The sequence below is a fragment of the Opisthocomus hoazin genome, chromosome 6 (genome assembly GCF_030867145.1).
Source record: "Opisthocomus hoazin isolate bOpiHoa1 chromosome 6, bOpiHoa1.hap1, whole genome shotgun sequence".
Lineage (NCBI taxonomy): Eukaryota > Metazoa > Chordata > Aves > Opisthocomiformes > Opisthocomidae > Opisthocomus > Opisthocomus hoazin.
Window position 1 is genome coordinate 53902342 of NC_134419.1, and position 16478 is coordinate 53918819.

Consider the following 16478-nt stretch of genomic DNA (forward strand, 5'->3'; position numbering starts at 1 on the left):
GAGGGGAAGGAGAACCTCCCTCCTCCTGCTAGCCACACTCTTCTTGATGCACCCCAGGATCCCATTGGCTTTCTTGGCAGCCAGGGCACACTGCTGGCTCATGGTTAACCTGTCGTCCACCAGGACACCCAGGTCCCTCTCCGCAGAGCTGCTCTCCAGCAGGTCCACCCCAAGCCTGTACTGGTGCATGAGGTTGTTCCTCCCCAGGTGCAGGACCCTGCACTTGCCCTTGTTGAACCTCATCAGCTTCCTCTCTGCCCAGCTTTCCAGCCTATCCAGGTCACGCTGAATGGCAGCGCAGCCTTCTGGTGTATCTACCACACCTCCCAGTTTGGTGTCGTCAGCAAACTTGCTGAGGGTACATTCTAACTCTTCATCCAGGTCGTTGATGAAGAAGTTAAACAAGACTGGGCCCAGTACTGACCCCTGGGGGACACCACTTGTCACCAGCCTCCAACTAGACTCAGCGCCGCTGATGACAACCCTCTGAGTTCTGCCATTCAGCCAGTTCTCTATCCACTTCACCGACCACTCATCCAGCCCACACTTCCTCAGCTTCCCTAGGAGGATATCATGGGAGACTGTGTCGAAAGCCTTGCTGAAGTCAAGGTAGACAACATCCACGGCTCTCCCTTCGTCTACCCAGCCAGTCATGTCATCGTAGAAAGCTATCAGATTGGTCAGGCATGATTTCCCTTTGGTGAATCCATGCTGACTACTCCTGATAACCTTCTTTTCTTCCACTTGCTTCATGATGGCCTCCAGGATAAGCTGCTCCATCACCTTTCCCGGGATGGAGGTGAGGCTGACCGGCCTGTAGTTCCCTGGGTCCTCCTTCTTGCCCTTTTTGAAGATTGGAGTGACATTGGCCTTTCTCCAGTCCTCGGGCACCTCTCCTGTCCTCCAGGACCTCTCAAAGATGATGGAGAGTGGCTCAGCAATGACATCCGCCAGCTCCCTCAGCACTCGTGGGTGCATTCCATCGGGGCCCATGGATTTGTGGACATCCAGATCACTTAAGCGATCCCTCACACAGTCCTCCTCAACCAAGGGAAAGTCCTCCTCTTTGTAGGCTTCTTCTTTTACCTCCGGGGCTTGGGAGTCCTGAGGGCCAGTCTTAGCACTGAAGACTGAAGCAAAGAAGGCATTCAGTAGCTCTGCCTTCTCCGTATCCTCCGTCACCAGGACACCCGCCTCATTCAGCAGCAGCCCCACGTTGTCTCTAGCCTTCCTTTTGCTGCTGATGTAGTTGAAGAAGCCCTTCTTGTTGTTTTTGACATCCCTTGCCAGCTTCAATTCCAGGTGAGCCTTGGCCTTCCTCATCGCATCCCTGCATGCTCTCACCACGTTTCTGTACTCTTCCCAAGTGGCCTGTCCCTCTTTCCATATTCCATGGACCTTTCTCTTCTGCCTGATCTCCGCTAGAAGCTCCTTATTTAACCATGCAGGTCTCCTGCCTCCTTTGCTCGATTTCTTTCTCAGGGGGATGCATTGCTCCTGTGCATGGAAGAAGTGTTGTTTAAAGAGCGACCAGCACTCATGGACCCCCCTTCCTTCGAGAGCCCTGGCCCACGGGATTCCTCCCAGTAGCTCCTTGAAGAGGGTAAAGTCAGCCCTCCTGAGGTCCAGGGTTTTGATCCTGCTTATCGCCCTGCTTCCTCCACGCAGGATCCTGAACTCGACCATTTCATGGTCACTGCAGCCGAGTCCACCTCCAACCTTCACATCCTCCACCAGTCCCTCCTTGTTTGTTAACACGAGGTCCAGCAGCGCACCTTTCCTTGTTGGTTCCTCCACCACTTGCATCAGAAAGTTATCATCGATGCTCTGTAGGAACCTCCTGGATTGCGCCTGCTTAGCTGTATGGTCTTCCCAGCTGATGTCAGGGTGGTTGAAGTCCCCCATGAGAACCAGGGCCTGTGACTGTGAGGCTGCTTGCAGCTGCCTGTAGAAGGCCTCATCAACCTCCTCCTCCTGGTCAGGTGGCCTGTAGTATACACCCACCGTAATGTCACCCGTGTGAGCCTGTCCCTTAATTCTAACCCACAAGCTTTCAACTCGTTCCTCATTTGCCCCCAGGCCAAGCTCAATGCATTCCAGTTGCTCCCTCACATATAGAGCAACTCCCCCTCCTCTCCTTGTTGGTCTGTCTTTCCTAAAGAGTCTGTAGCCATCTATGACAGCATGCCAGTCATGCGAGTTGTCCCACCACGTTTCTGTGATGGCAACCAAGTCGTAGCCGTCCTGCTGTATAATGGCTTCCAGCTCCTCCTGTTTATTGCCCATGCTACGTGCGTTGGTGTAAACACACTTGAGCTGGGCTGTCAATCTCACCCCTGGCCTTGGCATTCCAAGCCTAGGCTCATCCCTAGTGAGCTGGGCAATATCCCCTTCCCCCTTCGAACCTAGTTTAAAGCCCTCTCAATGAGCCCCGCCAGCTCGTGGCCAAGAATTCTTTTTCCCCTTTGTGATAGCTGAGTTCCACTTGTTGCCAGCAGGCCCGGTGCTGTGTACACCTCCTCATGATCAAAGAAGCCAAAATTTGACCAATGGCACCAGTCCCTGAGCCACCTGTTAACCAGGTGAGTTTTCCTGCCCCTTTCAGTGCTGTCCCCTGCCACTGATGGGATGGAGGAAAACACCACCTGCGCCCCTGATCCCTCAACCAGTCGCCCCAGTGCCCTGAAGTCCCTTTTGATGGCCTTGGGACTTCTTTCTGCTATCTCGTCCCCGCCAACCTGCATTACCAAGAGGGGGTAGTAATCAGAAGGCCGCACCAGACCAGGGAGTTTCTTTTTGCTGGTAACGAAGAACATTTTAGGCCTGAAGAGGCTTTCTGGTTTCACACAGACCTCTCCCCACCCAGCAACAGATGGAGCACAACATAAATTCTCCCTTAGCTGCTTTCTCCTGTGGCCACCATTTACACTTTGATCATATTGAGACCTTGAGACCTACATCTCTGTCCCATGAAGGTCAGTAGACAGTAATTGTGATCACCTGGGTCGTTGGAATAAGCATTTGACTCACTGCCCCCAGCTTAGCCATCACATTCAGCTTTACTGACATTTTCTTTCTTTTTTTTTGAAAGGTCCTTAGGAAGAGGCTTTCTCTCATGCTCTGAGGAAAGAAAAATGAAGAAACTGCCCACAGCCTTGCTCAGTAACCCCTTCATAATCTGCCTTTCACAGCAAGGATCAAAAAGGGAAGGGTCTCTGTTGTAATTGGCAGCCCGTAGGTAGTACTGTTAATGAGTTGATTAGCAAGGGGCATGCTCTGTCATGATTGGCACCGAGTAGGTGCTCACACCAAGTGTAGGGGAATAGAGTGTGTTTTGTCTCTGCTGAAGGGTAGAACTGTACCTTAACTCTTCTAGAGAGACTGGAGAGCATGGAGGTATTTCCTAAATCAGCTCAGGTGAGTTGGGAGATCATAGAATGGCTTGGGTTAGGAAGGGACCTTAAAGATAATCTAGTTCCAACCCCCCTACTGTGGCCAGGGGCATCCTCCACTAGACCAGGTTGCTCGCAGCCCCATCCAACCTGGCCTTGAACACTACCAGGAAAGGGGCATCCACAGCTTCTCTGGGCAACCTGTTCCAGTGCCTCACCACCCTCATTGTAAAGAATTTATTTCTTCTGTCCAATCTAAATCTACTCTCAGTTTAAAGCCATTACCCTTGTCCTATCACTTCATGCCCTTGTAAAAAGCCCCTCTCCAGCTCTCTTGTAGGCCCCCTTCAGATACTGGAAGGCTGCTGTAAGGTGTCTCTGGAACCTTCTCTTCTCCATGCTGAACAGCTTGAACTCTCTCAGCCTTTCCTCCTAGGTGAGGTTCTTCAGTCTTCTGATCATTTCTGTGGCCTCCTCTGGACCCACTCCAACAGGTCCATGTCTTTCCTGTGCTGAGGGCTCCAGAGGTAGACGCAGGACTCCAGGTGGTCTCTCACCAGAGCGGAGTAAAGGGGCAGAATCACCTCCCTCGCCCTACTGGCCACGCTGCTTTTGGTGCAGCCCAGGATACGCTTGACCTTCTGGGCTGTGAGTGCATATTGCTGAGTCATGTTGAACTTCTTGTCAACCAGCACCCCCAAGTCCTTCTCCTCAGGGCTGCTCTCAATCCCTTCATCTCCCAGCCTGTGTTTGTGCTTTGGATTGCCCTGACCCATGTGCAGGACCTTGCACCTGGCCTTGCTGAACTTCATGAGGTCCGCACAGGCCCACGTCTCAAGCCTGTCCAGGTCTCTCTGGACGGCATCCCTTCCCTCCAGTGTGTCGACTGCACCACGCAGCTTGGTGGCATCGGCAAACATGCTGAGGGTGCACTCAGTCCCACTGTCCATGTCGCTGACAAAGATGTCAAACAGTGCTGGTCCCAATACCAACCCCTGAGGAATACCACTCATCACTGGTCTCCACTTGGACATCGAGCCATTGACCGCAACGCTTTGAGTGTGACCATCCAGCCAATTCCTTATCCACTGAGTGGTGCATCCGTCAAATCGATGTCGCTCCAATTTAGAGACAAGGGTGTTGGGTGTCGCGAAGGACAGTGTCAAATGCTTTACTGAAGTCCAGGTAGATGACATCAGTTGCTTTCCCCTTATCCTCCAATGCAGTAAACCTTGCATAGAAGACCACCAGATTTGCCAGGCATGATTTGCCCTTAGTGAAGCCAGCCAGTCAAATGCTGCTGACCAAATTCCTGGACCCCACTGGGGACCTGTGCTGGGCATTTTGCCTTTCATATCTGCCTTTGGTGATGTTTCCTAGCTTCTGGCTTGGCTGCACCGTTCCAGTGCTGGTTTTAGTGGGTTGCTGCTGCCTGGCTACGGCACCCTGTGCAGCCCTTCTCAGGCCCAAAGGGCACTGGGAGATCACAAAGGGATCAGACTGGTGGGTACTTACTCTATTACAATGTCTTTCAAAAATGTAGGGGTTTAAAGATGTTCTGGAGAGCTGTTTTTCCTGCTTATTCTCTGGCTTTGCCTCTGGGGCTTCTTTCTGCTCTTTAATGATGCAGTGTCATCTTCTTTTCTCCTGCTCTCTAATTAGCTCTAGTGTCTGTGTGACTCTGCCGGTGCTGGTGGGGGCTGTGCAAGCGAGCTGAGGCCATCATCAGAAAATGCAGGGTAGGGTGGTTACTCCGTGACCTGCCCCCTGTAAAGACCTACCTTGCTCCCTCTCATGGAGGTGGCTGTGCTTTTGCAGGGCTAAATAATGCACGGCTGCTCTGTGGAGGCAGCTTCTGCAAGTAGTGTGGGTGCCTCCCAGCAGAAAGCATTGGCCCTGCCTTGCCGGTCTCATTTAAGAATAAAAACAGGGAGCACAGTTGGGAAGGAGGGACTGAGAGTGGTCCCCACTCCTCCAGTACAAAACATTCATAATTGTTCCTTTAATTTTCTCATGGCTGAAAATACCCTAGTTAAGTATCCTGCATAGGGTAGGAGGTGCCTGCAGTGCCTAAGTCTTGTATATTATAGTACTAGATGGCATTTTACAAAATATAGTTCACAGGATGCCAAATCACAGAAAGTGCTTCTAAAAAAAGCATACACATATATCCCTGCTAAACAGTCCTTCCAAACGGGGACTAAACACCCAGAGCAAAATAGCAGCGGTAAGCAGACTGTCTCAAGAAGGTTTAGTTTCCATTTACCATCAGACAAAATTCAGGCTAACGGTACAAGGCAACCTTTGGATTCTCTGTTTCTCCAGATAAATTTGCTCACCCTGTAGTCACTGCAGACTGACTCCCTGCGTGCAGAATACCACGGCACGGGATGTGGTAGGAGGGTACGGAGACTGCCTTTGTTCCCAGCACTCTTGCTGTGGCACCGCAGCAGGGGTCAGTCCTGCTGCACACAACAGGCTTGAGAGCGGCCACCGATGAGAACTGGGGCTGGCTAGGGTGGTCAGCTTGGTGAGAGCCAGGTGGGGGAGCGGGTTGTGTCCCACCTCACCCAGGAGGCCTTCTCATCACCTGTGTCCTGGGTGCTCCTCACAGAGCCCTGGGAGGACTCATCTCGTGTCTCTTGCTCTCTTTCTCTGTGTTTCTTGCTTTGCTTCCAGGGGGAGAGAGGCATGCCAGGGCTGCCAGGAAGACATGGCGCTAAGGTACCTTGTAAAGAGTGGAGTGATGCTTGTCTGCCTGATCTCACCCATACCACTCAACTGTCCCTGATGCATAAGCATCACCTGGATTTGTGTGTGTGTCTGTTAGTCAATGACCGTCCTCAGCTGAATCCTTTCTGCTTTTAAATTGCAAAATGTAGGCCCGAATTTATGAAGCAGATGGTGGGGGGATACGCATTTTACAAAGCAAATGGCATGCCCAGTCCGATGCTGTCTTGCAACATCAGGATCTTCATGCTTTATGCTAGTGAGAGCGGCCAGTTGCTGATGTTTCTAGGGAATTGGCGTTTTGTAAATTGGGGGTCCCAAGCGGCGGCCGCAGCCTTCAGCGATGTGTGTTGGTCCGCTGAGATCAGTAGGGTTGTGCAAGTGTGCACCTGGACTAATGCAGCGATGAATCAGGGCCGGTGTGTGAGCAAGCCTGCATGCATGTGCATTGCAGTTTTAGGATAGATACTAGAAAATAACATCATCCACGTTTGCTGCCATTTAAAGGCTAAAGAGTGAGGAACAGGCATCCCAAATGCACTGCGAAAGCCTAACCCAAGCCACTTGCTGCACATAATCCCTTTCATGACTCTAGTCCGTATTCACTAAAACCTACTGACCCCTGAGTCAATCTGGAATGCTTTTTTTCCCCATTTATTGCATAGAATCCCTGATCTCCATCTTCTGTCCTTGTGTTTTTTAGCTTTGTCCCTGATTTCTGTTTCAGAAAGCTGAGAGGTATGGTCCTGCTGCTCTCTGGCTCCCCACTTCTCCTTGTTTGAAGTTTTCTGAGCTCTTTTCACTTTGAACTTCGCTCCCAGTCCTCCTCTCTGCCTCATGTGCTACATCCCAACCGCTCTTGTTTCGCACCTTCTAACACTACTTCACCTCCTCCCCTCTCTTTAGACCTTTGTTATCCCTCATATTTGCTTTTGTAACTGGACCTTTTCACCAGGACCTAACTGATACTAACACAGGGCACACAGAGATTTCAGAGCAAAGGGTTGATAGGGAAGACCTGCTTTCTGCGTCAATGCTGTCGAGGGAAATGTGAGTGTCCCTGTGGGCGCAGCTGCCTCCCGGGGTTTCGAAGCGCCTGTCTCGGATTGCAGGGGCAGGCTGGACTCTGTGGTCTCATGGCGGTGGCTTGCTCAGTGCTGCAGAATGATGGCTGAATTGCAGTGCTTGGAAGTTTTTTTTTCCCTTAAGGTGGCTGGCTTCAGAGGTCTCCTGAAAACATTTTACTGCAGGGTTTGTCTTCTGTGATAAAAACCAGAATGAGGGGAAACGGCAAGACCAAGGCTCTGGGGTACGAGCTGGCCTTTCTTGGGATGCTTGAGCTGATGTGTCTGGGACCAAGCACTGAACTGGGTCTCTGGTCCGCAGTCTGACTTTGCGTTCCTCGGTTATTTGACACTGTTCTGCTTGTCGACCTTTGCTTCACTTGCAGGACTGAAAACGGGGCGGGGGGAGATGGAAATCTGGTTGTCTTGCTGGGTTGTGCTCACGACGTCCGCCTTTGGAGGAGCTCGCTAGCGGCAGAGCCGCTGCCGCCGGTGAGCGACCTCCGCAGGGAAGGAGGATGCGTGCTGTGCGGTGTTACAGCGTCACTTCGGCGTTCGGGACAAGGCGTGGATTTTGCCTTTTGGGTTCCACCTGGCTGATGCTGTTTTGTTTTTAGAAGTTTGTGTCCGACTCACCTCAAACCCGGTGTTCCTGTCTCTCCTCTCTCTGGCAGGGCGCTCCCGGGGCGGCCGCCGCCGGGGTGAAGGTGGGTGCCGCGCTGCGCTGCCGCGCCCGGAGTCGGGCGGGGGCTGGGCGAGGAGAGCCCCGGGCGCAGGAAAATGGTGGGACAGCGCCCACTAAAGGGGAACGTCAGAACTGCTGCTGGCTTGGGCCGGGAAACCAGCCCCGCCGGCAGCCGCAGCCCTGCTCCTCCGCGCCTCTCTGCGCAGCGGGGCTGGGGTGCTGGGGACGCTTCACCCCGCTGTCGGGATGGCAACAGAGCGAAGCGCCGGCTGCAGCTTTAGGGGGCTAGAGGGTACTCTGGGGATCCAAGATCCGTAATGAAACAACAGCCTGTTGTCCTGATGCTCTCTAGCTGACGGGGATACAGGCAGCAACAAAGAAGTTATCTCCAGGGCTGGTGGGGAGGGTTTTCCTCCTTGCTGCCGCAGTGATCCCATATCAACACAGCCTCCCCCAGCTGCAACCCGCAGCCTTGTTCTGCTCCTGCGCACACGGAGCTAGGAGTAGGCAAATTCCTTAACGCCAGCAGATGAGTCTTGTCTTATTGTGCTCTCTTGTATCTGGTAAACCTTCTCTTGAAATGCTGCAAGGTCATTCCTCAGTTTCAGAAAAGCCACTCGCCTGGGGCATGCTGTTTCTTACAGCAGCCTAGGAACTGGCTAATGAAGATAAAATACAGTCCAGGTACAAATAATAATATGCATTCAAAGCATCCTCATGCCCTTATTTACAAGCCCAAGGCCTCCATAGATGAACGTTCTTTCCTCCACTCTGCTAGCTCTAGGAGGTTTTGTACTCTCTCCTCCTGATTTTTCACTTTATTTTCCTGTCTCTTTATTACCAGGGCGAGCCCGGGACTCCAGGAGAAAAGGTACTCTCAGAAGGCTTTTGTCTGAGCCTGCACTTCTGGTTTGTTTGTGTATTTTTTCCCTTCCCAGCACAGCTGAGGGAGCTGAGGAATGGCTCTGTACCTCCCAGTGTCCAAACCCAGGCCCTAATGGTATCTGCCAGTGTAAGCAAAATGGTAGCAGCACACAGTGAAGCCGAGTGAGAGAGGGACCTTACTACAAACAGATTCCTTCCCTCCTGCTCCTGTCTGTTGATGGTAATACCCTCTAGCTGCCTTCCTCCATCTCTCCCTACTCCACAAAACATGCACAGCACACTTCACTCAGCAAGTATGTTTGATCTCTCCCTTCCCATGTCTCCTTCTGCCTCCCAGTACTTCTGTGTCCACCAGAAGTCCTCGTGTTACCTCAGGGAGATGTTCTATTATGCACCATACAAGCTGCCCTGTAGTCTCCCCTGTCTCAGCGTAGCGTGACCTGGTTTGAGTTCCCGTGGTGGGCACAGTACAAAAATACCCCATCACTCTCCATCACTAAGCAGCTGGCTTGGTTTCTGAACAGCTGGCTGGTCTTGTTTGAGGCTCACTGGGTTATGTTACAGCATGCGACAGCCACATAACAGACACATTCTCTGTCTCTTTTCTTCCCCACGAAGGGAGATCCTGGAGTCCCAGGGAGGATGGGCCCCCCAGGTTTGCCAGGGAAGAGGGGGCAGCGGGTAGGACATTGTGTGTTTGGGCTTGGTGTCCTGGCAGTGCTGTGTTTCCTGCGAGTGGGAGCTGGCGGGAGCCTGCTTTGTGTTGCGTTGTCATGCTTGCGGGGGATTATGTGTCCCTTTCTGGCTCTTGCTCCCCTTGGTGAAGTGTGTTTGCGTGTTCCTGCTTGCAGGAGGTGGGGGACTGGTGGCAGGCAGGGCAGCATGAGATGCCTGGGATGTAGTCTTGTCCTGGGAACGGCTAAGGACAGTGCTCCATCTTTTGGCTCCAGAAATAACACCCTAAACAGGGATTCAGTAATCTGACCTCCCTCATCAAGGATTCCACTTCTTTACACCGTCGATCAAGTAGTACAGGATGTTTTCAGTAGCCCTTATGAGCATGTGTATTGAAAATTAGTCCTTGAATGAAAAGTAGGATACTAAAAGCAGAGCAAGGCAGAATCAGGGATTCACAGAGGCTTGAGACAGGATTAGAGATTATATGCTTACAAAAACCCCAAAGGCCAAATCTTTTCCTTGGGCATGAGGTCCTGCAAATGCTTTCCTTCTTTGGAGTGAGAGAAGCATTAATTTATGACAGCGATGTGCATGTTCTGGCAGGGGGCCTTACAGGTGTCTGGAGGCCAAATTACCTTAGAGCAAGGGGTCACTGCACTCTAGAATTGCCTAAAAAAAAAAAAAAGATTGCTGCTAGTTAATTATTTTCCACGGAGCCACCAGTGCATGTCTGTTTCTGTATCATTGATGCAAGTCCCCTGCATGTCAGATGTGTGCCCCTGAGCTCTGACAAGACTGGTGTGCAGCACCAGCCTCTGCAGGCAATGGTGTGGCACCAAGAGGAGCCCTTTGTTAGCCTTGCTGATCCGGTGTGCTGCTGTTGTGGAGAGAGGCTCAGCACTTGCCAGGGGAAAGGAGTTTTGAATTGTTCTTGGTAATCTATACAAATTGTTAAGTCTTGGAGGTGTGAGGATTGCAGGTAAGAACACACCTTTTTCTGATGACACATTTGAAACCTCTCTTCATGGTAACAGAAACCTCTGATATCACTCTGTCCTGGTAAAATGCAGACTCCCAAACAGGACATTGTAGCTGGAAACCATGGGTTTAGCAGCTGGGTGGAATGGGCTGAATAGAACTTTACTTCAATGTTAAGGCCACTAACTGAGCCCCAGTATTTGAAAGGTGACCCAGTTGTCACGGTGAACTAAGCAAAGTCACTTCACCAAGTGAATGCTGGGCGCTGGATGCCCTCCATTGCTCACTGCCCTGTGGCATCCTCCATACTCCTCAGCCTGAAGGCCTTGCTCTCCAGGCATCATATCAAGGGTTCTACACCATCATCTTCTGTCTTTGCCATTTTTGCCACTCCTGTTTTCACTGCTCTTCACCACCAGTATGTGTCACAGAGCTTGGCTGCTAACTGAGACATTGCACTGCTTTTTTTTTAAGAGCATGATAAGACTGGGATTTGGAGTTAGGGAACAGGAGAGATGTGGGAATGCTGGTTGTGAGATCTTTGCCAAAGCAAAGCAGTGTAATTCACAGTGTAATGCAGAGGTGTGATAACTGTGATGGACTCAAGCAGTGGGCAATTCCTGTGAAAAGAGCTGAACTCTATCAGGCCGTGGAGAAAAATCTGCACTCCAGATAAAGTTTGCCCTGGGCAACAGCTTCTCTGGGTATACAGAATGGGGAGAGTGTGTGCTGAAGGGCTGACAGGGAAAAGGGTTTAGCAGACCAGAGTGATAAGGAAGATGCACAGGCGGGTTTCTGGATACCGGATCCCTTTCCCACTCACCTTCCCTTGGAGAGAAATGGCAATGACGTGCAGAGATAGCCAAAAGGGCAGGAGAAAACATTCACCATCCTGAGCAGGTACTGCTGGACGATGTGTTGTCTATGCCTAAAATAAAATCCCCCAGGGAAGGGAAAGAAGGTTTGAAACGAGGAGCAGCTCATCTTTTGGCTGCTCCTCCAGGACAGGGCCTGCAGAGTCAGCCCGGCCATGTCTGTTTTGCCAACAGGGTGAGAAGGGACGAGCTGGTGACCCTGGGCTTCCTGGACTCCCTGGCACAAAGGTTTGTATCTTCTCTGGTTTGTTTTTGCAACTCTCATCCCCCTTCCTGCCTTGCTCCTGTGCCAGCAGTGTACATCTCACGCACTCTTAGATCACTGTCGCAGCCTACCACAGCGTGTTCTGCAGAGCTCAGCTGGATGTCAGCCCCAGCCAGGGATGCGATGGGGTCACACAAAGGATGCCCTTTTGTGAGGAATTGCATGCCTTCATGCAGTGAAAGGGAGGCTGTGGTCCTGGGAATGTGATCACAGAATTGTGTGCTAGTAGTTCCCCTTTAAAAGCATGACCTCAGATATAACACGGCCTTTCAGCCTCCCTCCCACTCCAAGATCCACATGTGAGAAGGAGATGGGCTTTTTGGAATCTGCACTGCTGTACTCTGAGGTGGAAGAGTAGTCCTGTGCTCAGAGAGAACCAGGGCAGGTCACTAAAGCTACGCTCTGAAACTGTGGCTTTTTCTCTGTGCTCCCAGGTGTGGACAGAAATCACACCTTTCAAGTCAGACTTTCACAGGGTGTCTTTCTTTTGGGAAAGGGGACAGTGCACTGAATGACAGTGGTCATTTCAGGAAAGGACAATGGTGCAATAGCAACTCGGTGCAAGTAAAACTTTCCTGTTACTGCCTTTGTATCTGCTCTATCAAAGGATGTGGTCTGCAGGGCTGACTGCCTGGCTGATGACCACAGCTCCAGAGGGAGACGTACCAAAAAAAGCCATCAGCCATCGTCAGGTGGTTTTATCAGCTCAGTTTCAACAGCAGAAGAAAACAGTTGTGATCAAACTGGAGGGCAGGGGATGAGGTCTGTCCACAGGCAGCTTTACATGGCCCTGGGGAATAAGGGCCAAGCAGCAGGACTGCAGCCAAAGGGATGGCGATACCTGTGGCTGCTGGCAGGGCTCTAGGTGGAGCCCCCAGGCAGAACTATATTGACCTGGTTCCTGGGCAGCTGGTGGCTCTGGGAGAAGTGATGTTTCTGGGCTATCAAGAGGCCAGCTGATGGACCTTGTCTTGGGCTCTGTCTCTCTAAGCTGACAGTATGGAAAGTGAAATTATAGAGACGGAGAGACTGAGCTGTGACACATGGCTTGTTCTTCCTTGCAAACAGGGAGAGAAGGGAAATGCTGAGAATGTCCTGGTGGGAGGTAAAGGAGAACCTGGTCCTCCAGGTCTGCCTGGGCCCCCTGGACCAAAGGTGAGTGTTTTTTCCTCCAGTGAGTTCTGAGTTGTGAGGGATTGTGCCCAACATGAGGTCTGTAGGAAGAGGCAAAGGTTGCATTCACCTGTGCCCACCTCTGATTACCTGCTGAAGGGATATCAGGTTCTGTAGGGTGTTTCAGCTTTGTTGGTCTAAATGCTGGAGGTGAGAAAATCTGTAAACTATGTATCTGGGAGGAAAATACCGGCTTTGTGCTGGAATAACTGCCCTCTAGGCTCTATGAGAAACCAGTCGCTCTGAATCAGTGCTGGCTATCCAGTCCCTGTGGTACCTGAGGCAGGGTGGACCCAGGGAGGCAGGGTGGAGGCCCTCCAAGCCTCGTCTCCCCTTCCTCTTCTACCTCCTCAAGGAGCAGCAGCAGTAAAATCCTGGCCCTTGGCAAAGGACACCAAGAACACTTAAATCTGAGGTCCTGTCTCAGATGTGCTTGGAACAGCCCTCCTGTGCACTTACTTAGCGTCTGAATTAGACACTGTCCTTCATGCTGAATACTCCCTCTGCCCTGGGCAGAAGAGAAGGGCACCTGGTGTGAGGTCACGGCAGGAGCTCTGGGTTACCCTAGGAGATGCTGGCACAGCAGGGACACTTGGCCGGAGAAGTTCCTCCTCCTGAAAATGCAAAGCCAGCGGTGGAGTCACACCCCACCCCCGCCCCCCGTGCAATACAAACCCATCCCTTTCCCTTTCTCTTTCAGGGAGAAGCTGGTGACATTGGCCGGCCTGGTGCTGCAGGGTCACAGGGGGAAAAGGTACAGAGTGCTTCTGCACAATCCCACTCCGGGTTCAGTAACTGTGAATTTGTTCCTACATGTACAAAATTTACCTGAAAAGGAACATTTTATAACTGAGCTGTCTAGTCCCAGACTGTTTCAGAGGACTAGCAGAGAACAACAGTTCCTGGAATATCAGCAAGTGGAGGGAGGGGCTTTGCTAACAGCATGTTCTTCTTGTTACAGGGCGAACCTGGTTCACCGGGAGACCAGGGACCCATGGGCCCAAGGGTAGGTGTCGCTTTGCTAACACTTGAAGAGTTTTGGCACTTCAAAGGGGTCTAAGGATAGTGGGACCATGCTGACAGTCTAGATTGGGCCTCTGCTTTCTTGACAGAAGTTCTCACCATCGCTAAAAGTGGTTATAGCTGGGCAATGGCTAAGTTTGAGACAGGCCACTTCTCCACTCCATACCCTCATCAGAAGACAACACCACCTTCGGGGGGAAAAGTCTTCTGAGCCACCTCAGGGTGAATGCTCAGCTCAGTCATAGGAAGAGCTGGGTCTGGACATCCCAGTCTGAACTCAGGCCCTTGGCATATCAGCAAAGGGCAGCAGGGCGTTGTCTGGTGCATGCTCAAGTCTGGCCATACATCTGATGATCCGGTGCCTGGATTCTGGCCTCAGCTTCACCACTTACCAGACCTGCCAGCTTAGATGGTCATGACATGGTGATCTGGGCTTGTCCGGCTACATTTTGGTAGTAGTCCCTCTGTAAAGTGTGCTTTCAAGAGCTTTGTTTGATAAGCGAAAAACTGGAGGCTCATGAAACGGGTCCCTCTGAGACCCCTTTTTCAGGATGAACCACACTTCTGAGTGCCTCATGGGAAGGGCAATCCCCAAGCCCTGGCTAAAGAGCTGGTATTTTGCAGGGCCCCAAAGGAGAGCCTGGGAAGGATGAAATGATGGACTACGATGGTAACATCAGTGAAGCTCTCCAGGTGAGCAACTGCCCTCCTGTCCCATGAGGTGACTGATGGGTGCTTTACTGTTTCCGAGGGGATGCAGAAAAATGGGAGCAATGTAGATCTGCTTCCTCAGCAGTAGCAGCAAAAGGAAATACTGAGCTCTTCCATAGTCCCCTTCATCCCACAGCTCACTGCATACAGTGTTCTGCTAAATACTTGTGCACTTTGTTTAGTTGATGTATTAACACTGGTGGACATAGAGGTCATGTGAATGCCCTCAGGAGTCGTCCATGACTTGGAGTAGATGGTCAATAAAAGGACTGCAAAGCTTCCTCAGAAGTGCGTACTGGTGGTTCACGGCGAGCGAGCAGCTGTGCCCAGCTCTGGGTTAGCCTGGGCTCTACTTGGAAAAAGGAGAAATTGTAGAATAACAGCTCCATGGGACTCAGAGCTGGGTCTTTTGCATTTGTTCATTTTGCAGGCTCCTTGCTCATTTGGGCTGGTGTTACATTAGTGGAGAACAAACCACCCCCAGGAAAAAGCTTAGTTTTCAAATGGCTGTCTTCCTTCTTGATTTTTTTTTTTTTTTTACTTTTTTCTAGGAAATACGAACTTTGGCCTTGATGGTGAGTTCCTAGCTTTGCTGTGTGGTTTTAAGCAAGTAGCCATATGTTCATCCTGAGCAGCTGGCCTGATAATTTAGGTGCAGCTAAAACATTTGGCCTTTGCTGTTGGGAGCTTAAGTTGAGGCAGCTGACAGCTGAAGGAACAGCTCTTCTTGTCTTCTGATTGTAGCACTTGAATTCTAATCAGGCCCTTTATTTCTCTGCTTTAAGAGGTAATACACACTGCTCAGAACAGAGGGATGCTCAGAAGGGGCAGGGAAGAGCAAGGGGGGCTGCCCGAAGCAAAGAAAAAGGAGGCCTTGGGTGCCTCGCAAGAAAGCTTCTGTTGGCAATCTGTGGTGGACACTTTCTGTGATGGGAAGGGAGGACGCATTTTCACCATTGATAAGTATGGCTTGATGTTACAGTCCTGTACAAAACCAATCATTTGCAACAGCAGTAACTACAAGACCTTTGAAGACAAAGAGAGGCAAAGTAGTTATTTTGAGCTAAAATATCGGAAAAAGTGTCCTGTACTTTGCTGCTCTGGACAAGAGACCTGGTTAGGAAAAAAGATGGATTTTTCAGATGCAGGATGACAGGGCAGCACAGGTGTAAGTAGCGTCACTTGCTAGGCCAAACTACTCCCTAAGTCTCATTAAAGTGGTAACTGCCGAGACTGATCAGGAAATCTGCTCAAAATACTAGGGCCATTTAGCTCTACTTAAACTGTGCTTGGGATCTTTGTACAGTGTTTCCTATGGTCTCTACTCTAAAAGCATGCCTTTGTAGATAGGAAGGGAAAAACTGTGCTCAGTTTATCTCAGTTTCAGGAGCAGATAGCTGTGGTAGTTTTTGCTTTCTTCCATGAAAATGAAAAAACAGACATACATATCTGCAACTCACTTTGGACTGGCCTGCTGCTCGCTCAGGACTCTCCACTGCTTGGCTTCCCAAGCAAATACAATTTTAGGAGTTGCTGGGAAAATACCCCTGCGATTTCCCCTTAAACTCAGAAGAGCTGTTTAGTTTCAAAACATGAAAATAAAGTCCTGTTGACAATCCAAAAATGAGGTTTTTTTTTATCTAGGGACCCCCAGGACTTCCGGGTGTGGCTGGACCTCCAGGGCCACCAGGACAGAAGGTATGTGCTCAATTCAGCACTTGCGGAGCTAAGGGAAACACAGGTGCAGTCCCGGCAGAATTCCTGCCCAATGCTCCTATTCTCCCTGTCCAGCACTATCAGACTGTCCTGCTGTCCTCGACCACTCCTCCTCATGCAGGATATCCTGAAAATCTCTTTTTCCACAATGATAATGCCTTATCTACAAGATGAAGGATCCTTTCTACTTGCCCTCCCCTTTAGGAAGCAGCTTATGGGAACTGATCTTTGTGTGGGGATTGTGTTGATTGGGGACTATGTTATACCACTGGGACCGTGAACTATCAGTCAGGATAAACAAAG

General features: G+C 50.9%; 1 protein-coding gene across 2 annotated transcripts in view; it reads left to right on the forward strand.

Annotated features, from left to right (window-relative positions):
- The window catches only part of COL13A1 (collagen type XIII alpha 1 chain), a 97560-nt gene that overhangs the window by 58356 nt on the left and 22726 nt on the right, over positions 1-16478 (forward strand). For both annotated transcript variants that reach the window (XM_075423144.1, XM_075423143.1), the window contains 11 exons: positions 6072-6116; positions 7861-7893; positions 8716-8742; positions 9375-9437; positions 11462-11515; positions 12621-12707; positions 13426-13479; positions 13687-13731; positions 14373-14441; positions 15011-15034; positions 16104-16157. In XM_075423144.1, the coding sequence (XP_075279259.1) occupies positions 6072-6116; positions 7861-7893; positions 8716-8742; positions 9375-9437; positions 11462-11515; positions 12621-12707; positions 13426-13479; positions 13687-13731; positions 14373-14441; positions 15011-15034; positions 16104-16157 (555 nt within the window). The remainder of the gene's footprint in view (positions 1-6071; positions 6117-7860; positions 7894-8715; positions 8743-9374; positions 9438-11461; positions 11516-12620; positions 12708-13425; positions 13480-13686; positions 13732-14372; positions 14442-15010; positions 15035-16103; positions 16158-16478) is intronic.